The sequence below is a fragment of the Sminthopsis crassicaudata genome, chromosome 3 (assembly GCF_048593235.1).
Source record: "Sminthopsis crassicaudata isolate SCR6 chromosome 3, ASM4859323v1, whole genome shotgun sequence".
Lineage (NCBI taxonomy): Eukaryota > Metazoa > Chordata > Mammalia > Dasyuromorphia > Dasyuridae > Sminthopsis > Sminthopsis crassicaudata.
The window spans coordinates 545,244,136-545,265,651 of record NC_133619.1 but is presented as its reverse complement, the minus strand read 5'-3'; the positions used below and the strand labels follow the sequence as shown (position 1 = coordinate 545,265,651).

General features: G+C 36.9%; 1 protein-coding gene across 1 annotated transcript in view; it reads right to left on the bottom strand.

Annotated features, from left to right (window-relative positions):
• SESN3 (sestrin 3) overlaps nucleotides 1–16,419 on the bottom strand; it is a 68,914-nt gene extending 52,495 nt beyond the window's left edge. The window contains exon 1 of the mRNA XM_074304481.1: nucleotides 15,995–16,419. Within this exon, the coding sequence (XP_074160582.1) occupies nucleotides 15,995–16,078 (84 nt within the window). The 5' untranslated portion in view covers nucleotides 16,079–16,419. The remainder of the gene's footprint in view (nucleotides 1–15,994) is intronic.
• Between the last annotated feature and the right edge of the window lie 5,097 nt (nucleotides 16,420–21,516).

Sequence of the window (21,516 nt, the reverse complement as noted above, 5' to 3'; positions counted from 1 at the left end):
CCAGGATATATAGGGCTTCCTTCAAAACAAAAGTCTTTCAACATGGTGGTGCTAAACTGTTTTTTTGCTTAACTGCCTTGCACTGTGGACACATACATCTCTTCTCTCCCATTAAGTTAGCAATATGGGAATTGTCTGATTGTGAATCTGCCTGCCTTCAATCTATCCTCCATTCAGCCACTATTGAAATTTTCCTAAAAGTACAGGTCCAACCATGTGACTCCTCTCCTCCCCCTTCTCTCCCACTCAAAAAACTCTAGTAGCTTCCTATCATCTCCAGAATGAAATCTAAAAATCCCTTTTGGGCATTCAAATTCTTTCATTACTTACATTCCTCCTACCTTTCTGGCATAATACACAACTGCCCCACATATACTCTTTGATTCAGTGATACTGGCTGCCTGACTGTGCCACAAACAAGATTCTCCATTTCTTGGCTCAGGGCATTTTTCTCTGGGTATCCTCCATGCTTGGAAGGCTCTCTCTCATCTCTGCCTACTGCCTACTCTGGCTTCTTTAATTTTCAACTAAAATCCCACCTTCTATATAAGAAGACTTTCCTTCCTAACCTCTCTTAATCCTCTAGTCACCCCCCTGTTAATTACTTCCTATATGTCCTATCCATAACACTTTTGTACATTTGTTATCTTCCTCATTAGTTTGTGAGTAATTCCAGAGCAGGCATTGTCTTTTGCTTATTTTTATATCCACAGAATTTAGTATAATACCTAAAAAACAGTATACACTTAATATTTGATTAATTGATCCCCATAATGTCACATATAGAAGGTACTCAATAAATATTTGCAGACTATAAGAATGAGAAATAACTGCTGAATTCCTGTGCAGTGTCAACTGTACTAAATTTTATTTTTAAAAATTACTGTCACACCCTATATATCTATATTGTCCCTCATTAGTTATAGCTTTTGAGTCTCCACAGAAAGTATTACCAATGTGTGACCTTTAACGGTTAACCAAAAGACATAATTAGGTCAAAACAAAGATGTGTTTACTAAGATAGCATACAAAATATCTCCCCCATAAATCTGTGACTCTCTCTTCCACAAATACACATAGTCAGTGGTAGGTACACACAAAGTGATAGTCCACAGACAGATGTGGCCAGGACAAGTTACATCTACAGAAATTCAGGGCTCAGTGTTCTATCTCTTTTCACAGTGTGTTCAAGTGGCTTCTTCAGCATATGGTGTCTCTGAAGAATAAGATATCTGCCTAGTATTGTTCTTTACTTCAGCTTGATTCCAATTTCTAAGAAATATTCTTTTCTTGAGTCCCATAGTTGGCTCTCTTCATTGCCACCAGGAGTCACAATTTTTAGTGATCAGCTCTGAATATTTCACCTCTGATTTCTGGGTGGATTTGGTGTGTTTCTAAGCAAGTAGCTCTGGAAAATGCTTTATGGCTGAAAGGAGAAGAGAAACTCCTTCCTCTTCCAAGAGTTAAAGAACAATTCTCTTTTCTGAGAGAAATTTTTTTCTCCATAGATGGTTCTCTTCTCTGCTGCCATTGTTGCACTTCACATTGACCTCCCTGCTTGAACTGTTTGGAGGGCTGGCCAGCTGGTTTCTTAAAGACCATGATATGATCAATATTTTGTCAGCCAAAAAATAAGTTTCCTTCCAACTCTGTAAGGGAAAACTGTTAGGATTACAAGATGATAACTCAGGTTGTCTAAACAATTCTCCAGCTCTTGTCCTTCCCCAATCTAGACTGCTTGTCCAGGCCCAATGTTGTCTTCTTTTATCCTCCCAGAGAATGGGCCTGTGAGAACTCAGGGTCCTGCAGGAAATACTTCAACCAATGAACTTGCTCCTCTTAAAGGTGCAAACTCCTTTAAACATGTAAACTCCCCCCCCCCAGAAGTCCAAAGGTGCAAACTCCTTTCAAAAGCCTGAACCAAAGGTGTGAACTCTGAGCCAGAGAATTGTTTAGACAACCTGAGTTATCACCTTGTAATCCTAACAGAAAACTTGATATTTTTATAAAAATATCTGTGTTGTATGATCATGCTATGATGGTAAAAAAATATATACCAGCTCTACAAATCACAGAACTTCAAAAAAGAATCGCAAACCCCAGTTAATAATCCATTATTTAACATAATCCTAAATAACATTATTATATATCAGAAGAATTTGGCACTTGCTACATCACTAAAGCAGAGTAAACCTGTTTATTATTAGTGAATTCCCACTTTCTTTATCCATCACCTACCTTCAATTCCCTTTTAAATCTAACTGAGTTAACTAAAATGAAATCTTTTCAAGCAACTTATGCCAAAATAATACAAGTCCATACATAATTCTAATTGAAATATGAATTGGAAACTTTCAATATATAACAAAAATAGGATTTTACTGACACAATGTCATTAACCAGTAAATTAAAAGGAAAAGGAATGGGGAACTTGAAGTCCAGAGAGCTGGGTTCTAGTTTCATATATGCCACTTCCTTGATAAATTATAACATTCTTGGTCTTATTACTTCCAACTATAAAAATAAAGGTGTTTGACAAAAGTTATCTTTAATATCCCTTCCATTTACAAAATTCTACTATTTTTATCCAGACAGAAGCCAAAGGTGATCAAGTTATTCATTTATTTCAAATATAATATTTTTCAGCTATAGTGTTAGGACCACAGAATATTGGAAATGAAAGGTCTCTTACACGATGAACTAATCTAAATCACTTGTTATAATTAAGATGACCACATTCTCGGCTTTAATCTCAGGTCTATCTAAATATAGAAAGAATCACATTAAAGCAATTTCCAAAAAAGTAGACATTTCTGTAGTGGGTTTGTTTATATAGCATTTTCTTCTAGAGTAATGCAAATATTATCCCAATGTTATAGAAGAGGAAACTCCTGAGTATGAAAGAGATTAAATGACTAACCTAAAATCATATCATTTAAGAAGCTGAGCATTAGGGGTCTAATTCAGGTTCCCTAACCCTTAGTATAGTAAAGTTTCTATTATACCAAGATAATGAAACAACCAACTTTTCTGAAAAGGGAAATATATATTCAGAGTATACACATGAAAAAGCTAGTATCAGGAGCAGCTAGATGGAACAGTGGATAGAACACCAACCCTAAAGTCATAAGGACCTGAAATCAAATCTGATTTTATACTTAACACTTCCTAGCTGTGTGACTCTGGCCAAGTCACTTAACCCCAATTACCTCAGGAAAAAAAAAAGTAGTATCAGAAGAAATTTTAGTTCTAAAGAAGAAAACTTCTTTAAGCCTTCAGTACATATAATCCTCAATTTACTAAAAGATCAGTTGTTTGGAACTCAGACCTTATTTTTAACAGAAACAATTTTATACATAGTTTTTCAATTTTACTTATAATAACTGATATAGATTACAAGTACTGCATAACAATGTTTCAATAAGAAAATGTATTAAGATATCTCATTTATTACACCAGGAAGATTTCTCCTACCACAAAAGCATGCCATGGGGATGTGGATTATTACTTCCTCCTCATATTTCCTATCTTGTCCCATACAACCTCCTAGAACAAGTGGTTTCCACTATGGTCACGGCTAGAAGCTATACAGGGGCAAAAGGGTGAAAGTCTATTAGAGCAAGATAATAAAAAAGGCAAAAAGGTTCAGAGGAGACATAGTCTGAAATGTGAGTCTTTCAGCCTCCCAAGATTTACCTTTCCTTTTTACTTCTACTGAGAGTCTTAGATTGCCTCATTACCACCTGACAAGTTTCTTCTGGGGTTCCTTTCTCCAGAGCAGGCCACTATAGAGAGAATAATTAAACAATATTATCTGTAACCCCAACTCTAAAGCAATCAAGAGGCTAAAGCCCTTCCTACGTATTTTAGGGAATTTTTACTACTAGAAATGATAAGGAATTAGTAATGACTGAAAGAACAAAGTTTTACTCCTTTAAGTCCTCCTTCTTCATTCTTTTTTTTCCTTAGATCTTGAAGGGAAAAATAAAGGTCTAGGAGGTAATAATAATGATAACTTCTGGGTATGGTATATATACAAAAGGAAGAAATAAGAAAACTTCAGACAGACTGACCTGAGCGTCCAGTTGAAAATACTGTGAAATAGCTGAGATAAGAAGCAAAATGGGATTATAAGATATCTTCAAAGTTATAAATCAAGAGTAGAAAGGAAGAAAAATAGCTTGAGATTTTATGTAAAGTTAGAAGTCAGGTAGAAAACAAAAGTAAAGTCTATAGTGAGAGGAAAAAAAGGAAAAACTAAGCAATGGCAGTTATAAGGAAAGAACAAGGGTAAGGGTTCTTGTTAATAACTTTGTTTTCACTCCTCCCAAAAAATACCTCTATAGGTCCCTAACAATTTCAAATCCTCTTACTTTTTGGAAAGATTCAATTAGTTGCTTTGTCAAGAGATCTAATCAATAACACTGGAACACAATTCTAGGTTCAAAATTCCACACTTGGCCCTTGATCTTGGGAATTCTATTAACAAATATATTTTGTAAACTCAGTCTTCTCAAATAAATAAGCCACTTGGTATAAGGAATTTTTCTAACAAATACATTTTTTAAGGTTCTTGTTTGCATCTGTGTATTATCACTGCTTTAGATTAGAAATGTATATGAAAAGCCTATTTTACCTCAAATTTGTTTAGAATGAATAAAAATAAACAGCTTCATGGGATCTCCAGCCAATAGAGAAACAGGGGCTTATTACAAAGAAAGTAAACAAAAGCAAAAGTTTAATTAAAAGAAAATTCACTTTGATACAAACAAAATAAGTGCAATCAAATCTTTGTTAACATAATAATATAGTGAAAAGAGCTCTGAACTTGGAGTCAGGAGAAATCTAGACTCTGAATCCAAGCTATGATCCTTGTCCCCTCTGTGGTCTTATGCAAGTCGCATTATCTTATTTTGTTCACCTAAATTAAGAAAATGGGAATAAAAATATTTGTACTACCTACCTTAGAGGGTTGTTTGTGGGTCAAATGTAAATATACATAAAGCATTTCCTAGATCTTCATGTGCTATACAAATGAGTGGTTATTTTTTTATTTATAATAACAAATATCACTAAAGATTATTTAAAACAAAGTAATCTAAAAATAAATTGCATTTTGCTGTGGAATATAGCATATGATTTCCTGGCAGCTTATTTATTTGTGTATTGATATTTTGGTTCTGCTAAGATTAAAAATACCTTGTATTATATTTCCTGAAAACATGCTGACCAGAAAATAGGGGAAGATAGCCCAAGAACATTCAGTGTCATTGGAACGATACAATTTGGGATTAAAAACTTACCACAGAATCTACAAATAAATTACAGACAGATGAATATGTAATAAAATTGCTCAATAAAATTTTTATTTTAAAAACATTTTATTTTTTGTATTTTTATATTTTATTATTTTATTTTATTTTATATTTATTTTTTTGCTGAGGCAAGTGGAGTTAAGTGACTTGCCCAGAGTTACATAACTAGGAAGTGTTACATTCTGAGGCCATATTTGAATTCAGATACTCCTAACTTCAAGGCTAATGCTTTATCCACTGTGCCACCTAGCTGCCCCCTAAATAAAATTGAGATTGCATCTCAAAAATATTTTCTGTAGAGAGAAACTGCAAAATGGAAAATATATTTGAAAAACTGAGAAACTAAATTTTATTTAAGGTGAACAGGACAGCATCTATGCATTGGCTCCTTTATATTTTTTAATCATTTACTAGGAATTTTCTTTTTTTAAAACTTATTTCATTAAAAAAAAAAACGGAAAGGAAATACAAAACAAAATAAAGCAAAAGAGAACATAGTCATGTGCCCCGCAAAACATCAAGGAGAATTCAAAATATATAACAACAAATGACTAGATTATGAAAAAAAAATAAATATATATGTAAGTAGAAGAAAATATGTTCATGAATGCTCACTTTTTCTTTACTTCTTTGTAAATTTTACTGTAAATTTATTGGGAATTTTTAAAGTCAAATTTTAAAAAATGGTCAAGACAATACCACCTCTAACAAAATATAGTACTCTGCCTCAAGTAGTCCTTTAAAAAAATTTCAAATCTAAAGAGAAATCTTTTTTTTTTTCTACAGTAAACCTGTTAACCAGAACCCAAGTAACTGGAACACAGATAGATCTCTTCAATTAATATTTTACCAACTCATCTCATACTAGGATTTTTAAGAGAATACAATTTTGCAAATGTAGAGTCAGTAAGTATTCAATCTAATTTAGTATACTTTCTCTAAAGAAAATCCCAAATCATTCTATTAAATTATAACCACTGTTTTCAGTCCAGAAAACTTGAGTTCAAATCCAGTTTAAGACACTGTGTGACCCTAAACAAGTCACTTAATCTCTACTTGCCTAAATGCATTGCAGGAGATGGCAAGCTACTCTAGTACCTCTGCCAAGAAAACCTCACTGACAACATAGTCCATGGGGTCATGAAGAGTCTGACACGACTGAGCAACAACATAAAACTGCATTTGAGGAGGTAAAACTGAAAGATTGCTAGCTTTGGAATCAGATGACCTGATTTCAAATCCCAAATGTGACACTTACTATCCTGGGGAACAAGTCATTTTACCTCTATTAAACTGTTTCCTCCTCTGGAAAATTAGGGAGTGGATAAATGGTATGGCTTCTCAGACTCCTCCTAGCTCTAAACCTGTTACTGGATGGAAAGACCAACACACACACACACACACACACACACACACACACACACACACACACACACTCACTCCACCAAGGATTGGGGGAAAAAAAAAAAAAAAAATATATATATATATATATATATATATATATATATATATATATATATATATATATATGGATTTCTGTTAATCTTCAGTTAACCAAAATATATTTTCTCTTCCTGTCAGTAAAGTTTTACTAGGAAATATTACCTTTATCTGATAATATACATATATATATATTATATGTGTGTGTGTGTGTGTGTGTGTGTGTGTGTGTGTGTGTGTGTGTGTGTATACAGTCAAATCCCAGATAATCCAAAATCTTCAGGGAATGATTCAATATAATCAATATCAAAAGCAAGTTTTCTAGATAGCTGAAAGTTAATCATTTAAATTCCAGTACTTTTATTTCTTTTATGGGAGGCTTTATAAAGCTTCTATCCTCATAGGCTACCATTATTTACTATATGGTGACACATGAGATGTAAAGTCTTAGCTTGTTTTTCTAATACTGCTTATAGCAAATGTAATTTCTTTTATTCAAATACTCTTTTTTCTTGACTGCTGTGAATTGTGCTGATTGTTCAATCTTCCCTATTGGTCATAGGGACTAATGAATTACAAATGTTTTCATTTTAAAAATTCCCAAATTCTAAAGTATTTTATCTCTCTAAAAGCTATAACAAAAATTCTTAATCTTTTTATGTTAAGGAGTTCTTTGGCAGCCTGATAAAACTAATGGATTTTTCTTGGAATGTTTTTAAATGTACACAATACACTGGATTTACAAAGGAAACCAATTATATTGAAAAAGATATCCAAATATTTTTTAAAAACAAGTTAATGAATTCCAGGTTTTATATATAGCAGTATTGGTGAATGTTTTTCCTCCAGACTACATAATTGTCCTACAGAACAAATAATGGATAATAATCCGTCACTTTGTTGATAATTCTCTTCACAGCTCAGGGACCCTAGGATTTGCTGCCCCTATTACAATTTTAATTACCAACACTAATCTTTTCATCTTGCCACTTTCCTTGTCTCTTGTGTTTCTTTTTGCTCTCCAGTGAAAAGGCTGGCTTGTTTATAGTCTACCAATTCTGCACCATAATTCAACCAGAATACTAAAGGTATAATCTTTCAGTCTAGTTCTATTCAACTCTTCTTTTAGTAGTATCCATTTGTTGCTTGGTCCTTCTTCCCTGTCCCAAGAAGTTTTCTTCCTTCAGTTACTTTTAAAATACAGGTTGTTTCACAAGATTGTTCTCTGGACAGTGAGTATTCTTCTGAGTTAAAATAAAAGTTGAACTAAATTGCACAAAAATTTTGAACACTTTACACAATGTGATAACTCAATACCATTTGCTTCTTAAGGACTATCAAATGATGTAAATGTAAATTAAATGAAAATGATAAGCTTAAGCATATGCAGCAGAGGAAAATTTGTGTGCTCTAGTGATACCTCTGTAATATTAAAGTTCTCCAGGAAGCTGCCAGTTTTATGTGTGAAGCTCTGTGGGGATCTATGGATGGACACTGACAAGCATACAGCACATATAAAATGAAGGTTTGAAACCTACACCAATGAAAGGAGCTTCATTGTCTTCAGATTCTTCAACTATCCTAAGCTAACAGATTGACTAAAATGTCCTAAAAATTAATATAAAGGACAAGCTAAAGTAGTAAGGGGAAATTATTCCACCCCTAGTCCTATTGCTGGCTTCTAAATTTCAAGCCCATATCTCTGTGGCTGATTCATACCCTTAATTGTGTTCAGCCTCAGAGGCTTTCTTGCCTTCAAACATTCAACAGAGATGTGGTCTTTTCAACTTAAATATCAATAAGTAAAACTTGCCCCATGTCCCATTGCTAAGTTTTTCCTGAAGCATCCATTTTATGGAGGGACCCAGGGTCAAGCTTTATTCCCTTCTCAGCTCTTTTCCTGACTTCAAGACTTTAAGCCTTATTCTCCCTCAAAATCTTAACCTTTCACCTTTTTTTTTTTTTAGCTCCTTTCTACATGCTATCTTCCTTCATTAGAATGTAAGCTCCTTGAAGGGAAGAGGGCCTAATTTTTTTTTCTTTTCTTTTCTTTTTAATATTTCTTGTGCCTGGTCCATAGTAAACATTTAATAAATGCTTGTTTCATTCCTTCTTTTCTTTCTCCTTCTGTTCTTTCCTCAAAAAAGATTATCACATATTCATCAGTTGGAGAATGGCTGAATAAGCTATGGTGTATGAATGTAATGGAATATTACTGTTCTATAAGAAATAATCAGCAGGATGATGTCAGAGAGGTCTGGAGAGACTTACATGAACAGATGCTAAGTGAAGTGAGTAGAACCAAGAGAACACTGTATGTAGCACGAGATCATATGATGATCAATTCTGATGGATTTGGCTTTTTTCAACAACTAAAAGATTCAGGCCAATTCCAAAAGACTTGTTACCTGCAGCTAAAGAGGACTATGGGGATTGCATGTGGATTACAACACAGTATTTTCACTTTATTTAAAAAAACAAAAAACACAGTATCACAAAAAGATTGATTGAAGAAAGTAAAGAAGATAAAACTTAAAAGGCACATAATAATTGTCTTCAAATATCTGGAAGCATTTGGAACATAGAATTTATCCAATGTAGCAAAAGGGCAGGAATAGACCAATGGTTAAAAGGTGGAAGAAAGCATTTTTTAAAATCAATGAATAAATAACAACTCTAAAACAACAAAAACCATTGAATAAGGGAGTTAGTTTCTTGTTACCTCCTCCTGAAACTGTGCAGAGGATGGTTATTTTTTGGTAATACTGTATCCCACAGTGGATCTAGATGGAATCAATAAAGTACTAAATAAATATAAACTATTAAGGCTTAGAAAATTCAACGTATACATACATACCCACATTTTTATTGAGTTATGTGTGTGTGTGTGTGTGTGTGTGTGAAGAATATACAATCTTATTTGAACCTAAAACTACAGTTTACTATGTTGCTTCTCCAAAATAGAATATTTTTAGGGCAGTTCAACCATGATGCGTATCGGGATTCAAAATTATGTTGTCAAATGAAAGGCTGCAGAGATAAGGGTATTAGGTCAAGAAAGGAGAAGGCATAGGCCCAGAAGACCTACCTTTAGTTGTCTGAAGGACTATCACATAGAAGGAAAATTATACTAATTCTGTATGGATTGTTAATCCATTTTTCCCAATCAAGCAAAGTGAGATTCAGAAAGGTTAAATGACTTTTCTATCACACAACTAATAAGGTTTTATACTCAGGTTTATCTCTTGATTCAAAGTCCAATGAAATCTCCATTTTCTTAGAAGATATCTGGCTGATCTGTTAGAATTATGACAAGAAATTATTATTGTATAACTGATTCCATGAGTTCTAATAAAGACTTTCTTATTATTCTTACTGTTCAGTGTTAACTAGAATACTAGAAACATAAAGACCTGTTAATAAACTAAAAATCTCCATTTTTACTTTCAAACAATAACTTAAAGCATTGTCATTGGTTCACTGAAGTCAGAGATGAAATTAGAAGACTTTATATTAAATATATCAAAATGAGAGGGAAAATAAAATAAAATTTCTACCTCTTTAATTTCCCTCTGAGTACTTTTTCCAGTATAAATCACAAAGTCTATGCAGACTACCCTATGATGTTGGACTTAATGCTCTACTTAATGAATGACACTTACTGTAAAGGATTGTTGCAATGCTCAAATAAAACAAGGTATAAATTTTTTTCCACAAAATTTAAACCCAATATATAAGTGTCAAAAAATCTAGGAAGAGTTTAACTACCACAGAGTAAAATCATAACCTCTTTTTTTCTGGATAATTGAAACAGACTAAGATTGTATTTGTTTCCTGAGGAATGTTACCATAACTTAAACATATTCAGCTTACAAATAATTAAATTCCTTACGTCTTTTTCACATAAACTTCTATTAAGTTAGGTCACTTCCATGGCTTAACTGATGAAATGATTTCTTGAAAGGCTTTATATTTATCACTATCAAATTTCATCTTGATTGTTTCAGTCTATAATCCACCCATCAAGTAGGTGTTGCTACTCAACAAATTAGTTATCACTCTAAGCTTTATGTAGTCCAAAAATATTAACAAAGTATTTATATAATTTAAATATCTAAAAATTATTGATTAAAAATATTATCAAATAGTGCACTTCTCAGGTCTAAGACCTATGATCATTGGTTACCACATCTTCCTCTGGGCTGAAAATCAATACGTTGTTCAACAAACTATGGATCTGCAAAGCCATTTAGTCTATCAATGTTATACACATCATGAGAGGGGCTGGGCCTGATTGAAACATAAGCTATGTCTATAGCATTCCAATGATGTACCATGCTAGTAAAGCTTCTCCTCTTTCTTCCTGTCCCATACCTACTTACTCCCCACACAAAATAATAATAGTAGTGACACATGGCACAATGGGAAAAGTGCTGGGTTTACTCAGAGGATCTAGGTTTGAGTTCTGGATTTGCCATTTCCTCATATGTGACTTTGGGCAAGTCACTTAAACTATGGTCTGCATTTTTCAAACAAGGCATCTGACAGATGACCTTCAAGGTTCCCTTCCAACATAATTTTATGATGTGTCTTTTCTAAGATGCATCCATCTAATAACCAATTTCTGGAAATTTGCTGGGATTAATATTGGCTTAGAAATTATAGTTTCAAGAATTCCCCAGAAAACTGGGGTCATATTTGTCTGTTCCTAGCACGAAAGTCATTTAAAGTCAATAGATGTTCTATTGCTGTCTTCTCATGTACCTGGGATGAAAATACAAACCTATGACAGAAGAGAAAGACTTTTAAGAACAGAGTCCCTCCCTTTATGAGTTTATGATTAGTTTATCAGCTTAATTTATCAAGTTAGTTCGCAATCACTTTGAAATGTGAATAAAGCCTGGCTTGAGGCACAGAAGTAGTGAGGTAGGTATCCACATCAGATTGTGGGAGGATTACTAATGGAAATCTTAAAGGAGAGGGTGGATGCCACTTATCATATTGGCAGGGGGGTTTCCTATCTGACCTTTAAGGTCCCTTTCCATTCAAGTGACTCTGTGATACAAGATAGGTAAATTTCAGTGACATGAAAAGCTGGTAAAGTATGAGATTTGTTCAAGATAAGGAATTGTGTGGATAACTTGGAGGATGCTGTGGATAGCTCAGAGTCTTTTTAAGGTTGGATTAGACCAGTGATGACAAATGTGCGTACCTTCCAAATGTTTAATAAAATATAAGATACAAAATAGTGGTCTTTACATCCATATGCAGGCCACAGAGATCCATTTCTATTTGAGTTTGACACAAACTGATTGGTTTATGGAAGAGGAGGGGTAAATTCAGAAGAATATTGAAGTGTTAGGAGTCACCTTGACCAAGTCTTTTAAATTAAATAATCCTTTTTTACAGTCCATAGAACCTATACAAGAAGTTTTCAGACTCTGAGTTTTTTTTGTAATTGTAGCTTTTCTGATATGTCTAATTATGCTATTCAGTAAAGACAAAGCTATTATGTTTTTAGCTAGAACTTGCAGTTCTGTATTGGTTTTCTACCTATTTAAAAAAACCCAACTTTTTGTTATATATTTTATTTCAACTAAATTGATTGTAACAAAATTTAAACAATTTTAAAAGTAAAAAACTTTTAAGCCAAAAAAAAAAAAAAAGGTGTTGCTCTTGCCTCTACTATTAATAGAAAAAACTGTTATTTCATCACCATTTCTCCAAAGAAAAGGTACAATGAGCAAAAAAAAAAAAAAAAAAAAAAAAAAAAAAAAAAAAATGCTTTGACAAAACTAAACAAATGAACAATAAGTTTGAAAGTAAGTTGTAACTGTTAATTCATATAATTCAATTTAGAGATTTATAGTGGTCACATTAATTTTAAGTCATTTTTATGATCATTAAAAACATCTAATTTTGTGGCAAAGTACAGTAGTTACTTCCAAATTATAGACAGGTATACAGAGACATATAAGAAATTATCAGTATTCAATTTTCATGAGTTAAGTGTTCTCATTCATTTCATTAAAGGCACTGACTTCAGAATTCTTAAAGGAAATTGCACGCTGCTATGTTAATTGTTGTTGTTCTTCAGTCGTGTCTGATTTTTCCTAACTTCACTTGGGTTTTTTGGTGGGTTTGGATTTTTTATTTTTTTGGCAAAAAACGTTAAGAGTAGTTTGCCACTTCCTTCTCCAGATCATTTTACAGGTGAGGAAACTGAGGCAAACAAGACTAAGTGACTTGCCTACAGTCAAGTCAGTGTCTGAGGCTGGATTTGAACTCAGGTCTTCCCGATTCCAGGACCAGTTTCTATCCACTGTGCCAATTAGTTATTACTCCTTGTTGATAGGAAGAGATGCTATATGGACTGGACTGACCTTTGGCTACCTTTCTTTTGGAATTAAACAGAAGAATTAAAATTTGCCTGGCTTTAGCCAGGTTAGATTCCATTTCAAAAAAAACAAAACAACAACAACAACAACAACAACAACAAAAATATCAAAACTCCCACTTTTGCCACAACAATGTTTAGAACCAATATGATTCTATATGAAGAACAAGAGATAGAATTATATATTAGCAATTTTAATTTGATGGTGCATTTTGTTGTTGGTGGTGATGGACCCAAGTCTATTATATGCATCTATTTTTGTTGGTCTGCTGATTAAAGAATTGTTCATATTAAAAAAGAGAAGCAATTTAAATGTATTTGGTACTTCTGAGAAAAAAAAATTCAGATTAAGTATAAAATTCTTATTTTACCTACAAGTTCCTGGAGCAAAAGCCAATGGTCAAGGCAAATTCTGAATTCTTTTAAGTTACAAAATATAAACTATGCAACCACCACACTTAGAAGGGGAACATCCATAATGAAAGGTCAATCCATTTTCCCACCTGTAGTGAAAATTTGGGAAAAAAAATCTGAAGTCATGATTGACATCTTTTCCACAATTCTTAATTGACCACAATATTTAAGGGAGCCACTTGAAAATCACTGAACCAAAGGAGGAAAAACAAACCCACAAATTATTGATCAAAAAAGGGAAAAGTATTTTTCAAGAAAACACTGAGAAAGTAAATTTTAGTTAGGTTTATTCTCACTAGCAAAAATAATCCAAACTGTTAGAAAACATCAATCTTCAAAAGTCAATATTTAGACAAAGCTGGCAATCTTACTATCAGAGCAATCAAGAATGGCAACTCCCCCAAAGCTACAGATGTTGCAATGTCATGCCACAATTGGCTCAAACGATTGCATTTCCACCTAAAGTTAGTTTAAGCTACTGCATAAAAGAACATCATACACCTGAAGTTACTAAAAATAGCAGCAATGGCACAATTCTGCAACGAGCTATTATAAAATTACATGAAAATGCAGAACATTCACTTTTGCTTTAAAAATGCTTTATTTAATCAATAATAGGAAATAAATATTAAAAATATAAGAAGAATATTTTAAAAACTAGTAATGTTAGATTCTTCTTAAACATGGTTGCTTCAAAATCAAATGGAAGGTATTTTTTTTATCTAGAGAAAAAGCCATTAAGACAAATTTTTACTTTCCTTATTTCAATACAGCAGTCATTATCAATACTTCTATAATGCACATTTTGAGTTTAAACAATTGTCTCAAATAAACTTTTATTTTAATAACCTGACATACTTTGATAGGAAATAAAATAAAAATAAGCTACAATTTAACAGTGGGATGACATCTGGCCCTGCAGTGAAACAGTTAACTCCTGCGCTGATCTGCACTTCTGATCCATTACATTTCTCACAAGCTGCGCTACAATGAGCTGAGCAAGTATCAACTGTAATATGATCCCAGAGTTTATGGAAAAAATAACTGCACATACCAACCATGCACATTTAATAAAATCTTTTTTTTTAATGGAAATGTAACCGATAAACACAATTTAAGGCATATTTATTTCACTTTTGGTTTAACTTTAAATTTGCAATTCCTTTGCTTTCCTACTCCTTCAAATAAAACAAAAACCAAAAAAAAAAAAAAAAAAAAAAAAAAAAAAAAAAAAAAAAAAGCCAGCAGCCCTACTGCAGGGAAAAGAGGCTTGAAAAACAACTTTGATTGGCACTTGGCCTGACCCACAGAGGAAGAAAAACAGTTTTTGGACAAAGAGCGCAAATATTTGAGCTTGCTTACTTACATGGCTTTTTAATATTTACAAGAACAATTCCAGCGCAAAATGCATTTAGAGAAATTGACTAAAAACGGTCCTGCATTCCTCCTACTTAGTCTTTTGGTCCCGATGCATTTGCACAGCTCAGCAATTTTAATTCATTTACACTGGACAAACAGAAGCAGTTTAACTAATGTTTCTACTTAATCAAATGTAGAAATTGGTTGGGAAGAAGAAGTATAAACTGATTACAATATTACCCAGTGGGGTTTTTTAAAGCTGAAGTCTGATTAAAAGCCCTTTCATTCCAAAGGAGCACTTCCCCCCTCCTCAGCAAGGGTTTTTTTCTTTCCTGCTTTCAAGCAGAAAACAGATAAAGCTAAATAAACTTAACAATACTGAAGCAAACTTTCTATTAATCACTCGAGGAGGGCACAGGCTGATTAATCCAGGTGGAGCAGGGAAATACTTTTGAAAGAAGTGGGGTTCGGTACAAAGGGGGAGGGGAGACATCTCTACGTCAGTCTCCTACGGGAGACTAAAGCACCGAAATATTGATTAGCATTTTCCCATAGGCGTAAAGTTCGAGTTGCTTTTTTCGTTTATTTCAGAAACAGTCGGGTATAGATGCACACGACTGGAAAAGGGAGTTGGGGGGGGGGGAGTGGATGGTGGCAAGTGTGCAAAGACAGAATCGCATAGAGGCTCACCAGGTTCTTTAGGACAAACGGACTGGATTTTTCACATTTTATACAGACCCATCTGCACATCAACAAGAACAGCAAAACAAAAAACTGCAGAGGGAGGTGAATTAAGTTGCAATGGCCAACAGAAACAGGTTCCCTCCCCGCCTTGAGACTCCCCCCACCACACACACACAAAAAGAACGGGAATGGGGACATAAGAAAGCAAAATCAGACACACACACAAGTGCAGATAGAAAAGCCCCCCTCCTCCCCGAGAACTCCCTGGAATAGAGAGGCGCCCCCGGAGCTGGGGACTCCACAAACTCTGGAACCTCCAGCCAGGTTACGAGGTGGCCCTTCCCCAGAGAAGGGGGGCGAGACCGGGGGCACGGGGGTCCCGTACCTTCCGCAGCACTTTCCGGCAGTTGGTGCAGAGCAGGTAGTCGGCGGCGGCGGTGGCGGGGGAGCCGCTGCTGCTCCGGTTCATCCTGGCCGAAGGGCACCGGGTGGAAGAGGGCGGGGGCCGGGCCGGATCGGGATACCGGGGGGCGCGGAGGTGGAGAAACAGCGAAGCGGTCTGTCACAGCTCCGCAGGACCTGACGCTGCACACCGCCCACCCGGCCTCCGACTCCGACTCCTCCCGGGTAGGGGGCAAGGGGGCGGGATCGCCGGGCACCGCGCGGGACCGGGACGGGAGGATGGGGATCCGGAGCGGGGACGAGAGGCAGCGGCTGCAGCCGGTGACCGAGGGGGAGACGTCAGCGGCAGCGGCAGCGGCAGCAGCGGCAGCAGCAACGACGGACAACCACGGCGGCGGCGGCTGCTGCTCCTCACCGGCCCGAGCTTCCACCCGCCCCCATCCTCCTCCAGCCCCCCGCCCCCTCCCCCCACCAGGCTAAAGACGAACCGCCACCGCCGCTGCCGCCGCCGCCGCCGCCGCCACTGCCGCCGCTGCCGCCGCCGCCGCCGCCGCCGCCGCCGCAGCAGCAGCAACTCCACACGGCCCCGCCCCCCTTCTCCCCACCACCTTCGCCACCTCCACTCTCTCCCGGAACCGCCCCCTCCGGCCAATCCGAGGGCGCCGTCCACGCCCCCTAGACTCTAGTCCTCAACCAATGACCGCCGCCCCTGGCTGGGGGAAGCGCGAGCCAATTCGCCGGGGCCGAAGTCGCCCTGGAATCTCGGGCAAGTTGAGTTTATCTCTGAGGCTCGAGCTGAGGGGAGATGGCGGGTTAGTGGAAGGGGAATGAGCGCAGCGTGCGCTCCTCAGCCAATAGGAGAGGAAGGGTGTCGTATATGCAAATTAGATTCCAGGTTAGCCCTGCCTCCTTCTTGGGTATTGACATCTCCGCCCCCTTTTCTCTTCCCCTGCAGACTAGGAGAAGGGAGTGAGATAAATAGCTGGAGGCGAGAGAACTGGAGCGAGTTTGAGATTGAGCTAAAGGTTTTCTGTGCTGGGGGGGAGGGGGAAGTGAAAGGGGGCGGGGTTAAACCTTTGCTGCCAATGGTTCAGTGGTTAGGGCTTATTTTAGCTGAGCCAAGAAAAAGCAAAACCTTATGAAGACTTTGCAGCCCCCTCACACCTTGTATCTGAGGACCCCCGAGAACTTTATGCATCATTTCTCTTGTTTCACAAAGGACCACAGGAGGTATGGGGTAGAGAGGGAACACTTTAAAACAAAAGCCAACGAGAAGGAAGAGGAGAGTGCCGTTATCAGGGCGCTGGGAGGGCCACGAGACACACATCTGTTTTCCTAGCAGAACTCTTCTTTGAGACGAGTTGCTCGCACACACACACAAACCAGAACACTGTCTAGGAAGCTCGGTCTAAATCGTCTGCAGCCTCTCAGAGCAGTTGGGCTGTTAATGCCTGCTTCCCCGGGACTTTTAACAAACGGTGAGTCAGGGCTTCTCGCGTCCGTGCTAATGCAAAGAGGAGACGCTGTATAATTAGCACGGGGAGTCCGGTGGAAAGTCTTCTAAGCTATGGGTGGAACCGGGTCCTCCGGTGCTGCCAGCAAACCCCCACGCCCCGGTTCGCCTGAGCGGGTATAATACGCCTACAGTCCGTGACCTGAGAAATCTGAAATCCAGTGAGAACAAAGACAGTGGTTGTGAGCGAACGCGAATGCATTCCTCCACACGAAGAGGAGGATCCGGAGAGGAGGACTTCGCAACCTGAGACTCGGGGCTTCTGCCTTTATGTGACGCTCAGCCACCTGCCCTCCTGGCTGGGAGCATCCATGGCAGTACCTTAGGGATGACATCACCTGTTTCTGCCTCTAGGACAGGAACAGTATTCTCTGCTTCTTCCGCTTCAAAGGTCTGGCTGCACATCCAGCTTTGGGGAGATACTGCAGTTGGCAGAATCCGGGGGTGATTTAAATCTACCGTTTCAGTGTGCCTGCATTTTTCATGGAGTTACACCGGTCGGTTCCCCGGTGTTTTCTGGCGTGCAAAATCAGAAAGGTACACTTGGAGGAGCTAGCAAGTTTGCATCTCAAAGCTGTTACACAAAAATGTGTGGCTGTAACCGTCCCTTTTTCCTTTCCCAGCAGCTGCCTCCGCTGCCTCCCTTTGTGAAAGCTTTACATACATCGGCAGCTCTACACCCCAAACAAAGAGAATGGAAACCGGGCAATTAAAAAAAATATAATGTCACCCAATGGATAAAGCAAACCCAAAGATTAAGTTTCTCTGGTTTGACAGAGTAATTGAATGAGATTAACTAGATAACGACTAAATGCCACCTCGCTTGGTCATGTACACTTAACCTGTATTGGGATTTGGAAAAAAGAAAAATATATTCAACTAGATCAAAGTGGAAAAGCAAGGAAATTCCATAAAGGAAGGAATAGAATATATCCCCTTCAGCGCAGAGAAGCAAGGCACACAGTTAAAGTCAGCGAGACAGTTTCCCTAGGAACTGCAGCATTCACGCTTCCTCCTTTAGTTCTACATTTCTTGGGCCGGATCCTGGCTGGCTCCTTCTGATTCACTTTTTGCGTGAATTAGTTTTTTAAAGGAGAGGAGTTCTGAAGATTAAATAAGTGGGTACATAGAATTGAATATCCTCAAATGGTGTTTCAATTTTTCAGTTGTGTTTACTATTGCACTGGAAGTCTCCTTATGTAGCTGTTTTTGGCTTTATAGGTGAAATCATTTTCTTAATGAGGTCCTTTAGGTAATTCAGTAACTGATTCCCCCTGGATTGAGTCCAAGATTATCTAGCTTACACTGAATTTCTCTGTAGCAAATAATGTAGCCGGACTGGGTAGTATTTTAGTGAGAAATCAGTTTTCCCCCAATTTTCTCCCACTATAGACACACAGTGGGCTGACTGTAGGCCTGAGATTCAGAAGTACTTTTCCCACCCCCCACCCCCCCCCAAAAAAAAATAATTGAATTCAAGAGTCCATGTGGTCATTCTTGTATAAATCCTGGACAAACTCAGACTGCCCCAAAGCCCATAACTCCTGTTTCCGGGAGGGGAAAAGATGCAAAATATTAGGATTATGGAATGCTGAAACTGGAAAGAATCTTAGAGAGCATCGGTGAAATTCAGTGGAAAGAGTAGAGTGAATACTGGAGCCATAGACCTGAGTTTGACTCCCACACTTACTATCATGCCCTGTGATACCTGCCCTCTCTAGCGCTTAATTTCCTCAGTCTGTAAAATGAGGAGATTGAATATAGTACTTTTAAGATCCCTTCTAAATCTAAGTCTATAACCATATTCCATTCTTATTACAGGTGAAGATTTAGAGAAGTTCAATGACTCAAGCAAAGTTATATAGCTAGTACAGAGCATGGACTAAAATCCAAGTCTCTTGAATCCCATTCCAATGTTCCTTCCACTGCATTGCATTAACTGTATCCCATAGTTCACTAATAGTTTATATGCCTACTTTTTCCAGACTCCAAATGAAGCTACTTGATCTGGGAAAGGATATTCCTATTGCAAAGTCTAGTTAAAAGTAAACTTTATTTTCTTGAAATTGGAACTATCCTTCCTCTCCCTAACCCACCCCAACACTGAGACATATGGTCACCATATCCATAGCTTATTTAAATTAAGCCATGCTCCATGTCTGGCAAGCTAACATTTGCTGTGGGGGGAAAAAAAAGAATAAAAGGGGTGGGGGGAGAAGAGTTCCAAACCTAAGAATCAATGTGGCTTTCACTGCTAGGGTCTTGTTATTATTGAAGCATAGCAATATGCCTATATTTAAAATAATGGAATTTTCAAATTTATAAGTCTTTGAAGATAGATAATCTAGTCTAATGGCAACATTTTACAAATGAAAAATAGACTCAGAAAAATTAAGTGATTTATCTAAGATATACTTAGTGTCAAAGTACTAGAACTCAGGTCTCCTAATTTACTAGTTCTATGTCCTTAGCAGTGTACCACACTTCTTCCCTTTAAGGCAATGTGAATATAAGAATATAAATGGGGGCGAGATAGGGGCCAGCTAGATGACACAATGAATAGTGCAGTTTTGCCTCAGACACTTAACACTGCATAGCTGTGTGACCCTGGACAAGTCCCTTAACCCCAATTGCCTTACAAAAGAAAATAAAAAGAATATATATGAGGATTTCAATGTGCAAAGTAGTCAGATTCTTGGCACAGTGGGATTGGTAAAAACTGATAGGAATCCTCATTAATGAGAATGATTGTCAATTTTAGTAAATATATAGAACCATTTGTTGTTGTTTTTTTAAAATGTGCTAGTTTAAAAGTTTAATGTCAGGATTGGCAGGTCCAAACAATTCTTCATCGTGCTGCTGATGAACAAAAGTGTCTAGTTTCATGGAACAGCCAAACTCTATTTCATCTGCAGTCTCCTGGTGTGTGACTTTAATTCAAGGTTTTAGTTTTTGGCTGTGGAAATCATTCCAAATTCTATTCTTTTCCTGTCATTTCTGGGGTCACCTTCCCACCCCACCTGCTTTTAGACCTCAGGTCAAAATATAGACAATTCTACTTTTATCCAAGTTATATAGAAATATAGTAACATACAAAACACACAAAGCACTGCACAAGTGTTTGTTGAATGGATTAATGAATTTAAGATCTTTGTTACTCCTTCCTAAGGAAACTAAAAGCACAAACTCAAAACAGCCAATTTTAATACTTAGGATCATACATTTAAAAAGAGAAAAGAAAGGATTTGGGTAGATGGAACCTTAGAGATTATCTCAGCCTACCTCTTTATTTTATAAAGTGGAGTCTAGAGAAGTTATGTGACTTGCCTAAGATAACAAAAGTAGTATGTACTAGACCTATAATTCTGATGTAGGATCTTGGAAGTTAGTAGCCATTCTGATAAAAGACTTTGGTAGGAGAATAAAATTGTATTCTGGAATAAAAAGAGGTTTCATATTATTTGTGGATTTCAGTTATCCATGGCATACAATGCAAAAGTTCTCTAAGTGTTCCTACTCATAGTTAATATTCTACTAAATTTGTTAGAGCCAAGAAATAGGTAGCCAGACATGTTGGAAAACTAAAATACATGCAGATTATAACATGAAAATGCATGAGCAGCACATTGAATCAATCCACCTATGACTACATTTAAATCTATACTGATATGTATATGCAAATGATAATTGCTTTAGCTATCCACTGAAATGGGCTCAGAATTGAGCAGGAGGATCTTGGGTTAAATGTATTTGGGGAAATCATACAGTATTTTTAATGATTACCTGTTTGCTATTGCAAAAGCCCTTCACTTTAAAACTGATATGCTGTCTGCGAATGGTACATGATTATTAAGCATCATGGAATACTAAGATCTCAGTAGAATCATAAACATATGTAAGTCCAAAGTCAATAGAATATGTGTGCAGGGCTGCAGAATATGCTAAAGAATGACTTGCAATGGAAAAATGATTTCAAAAACATTAAGGACATG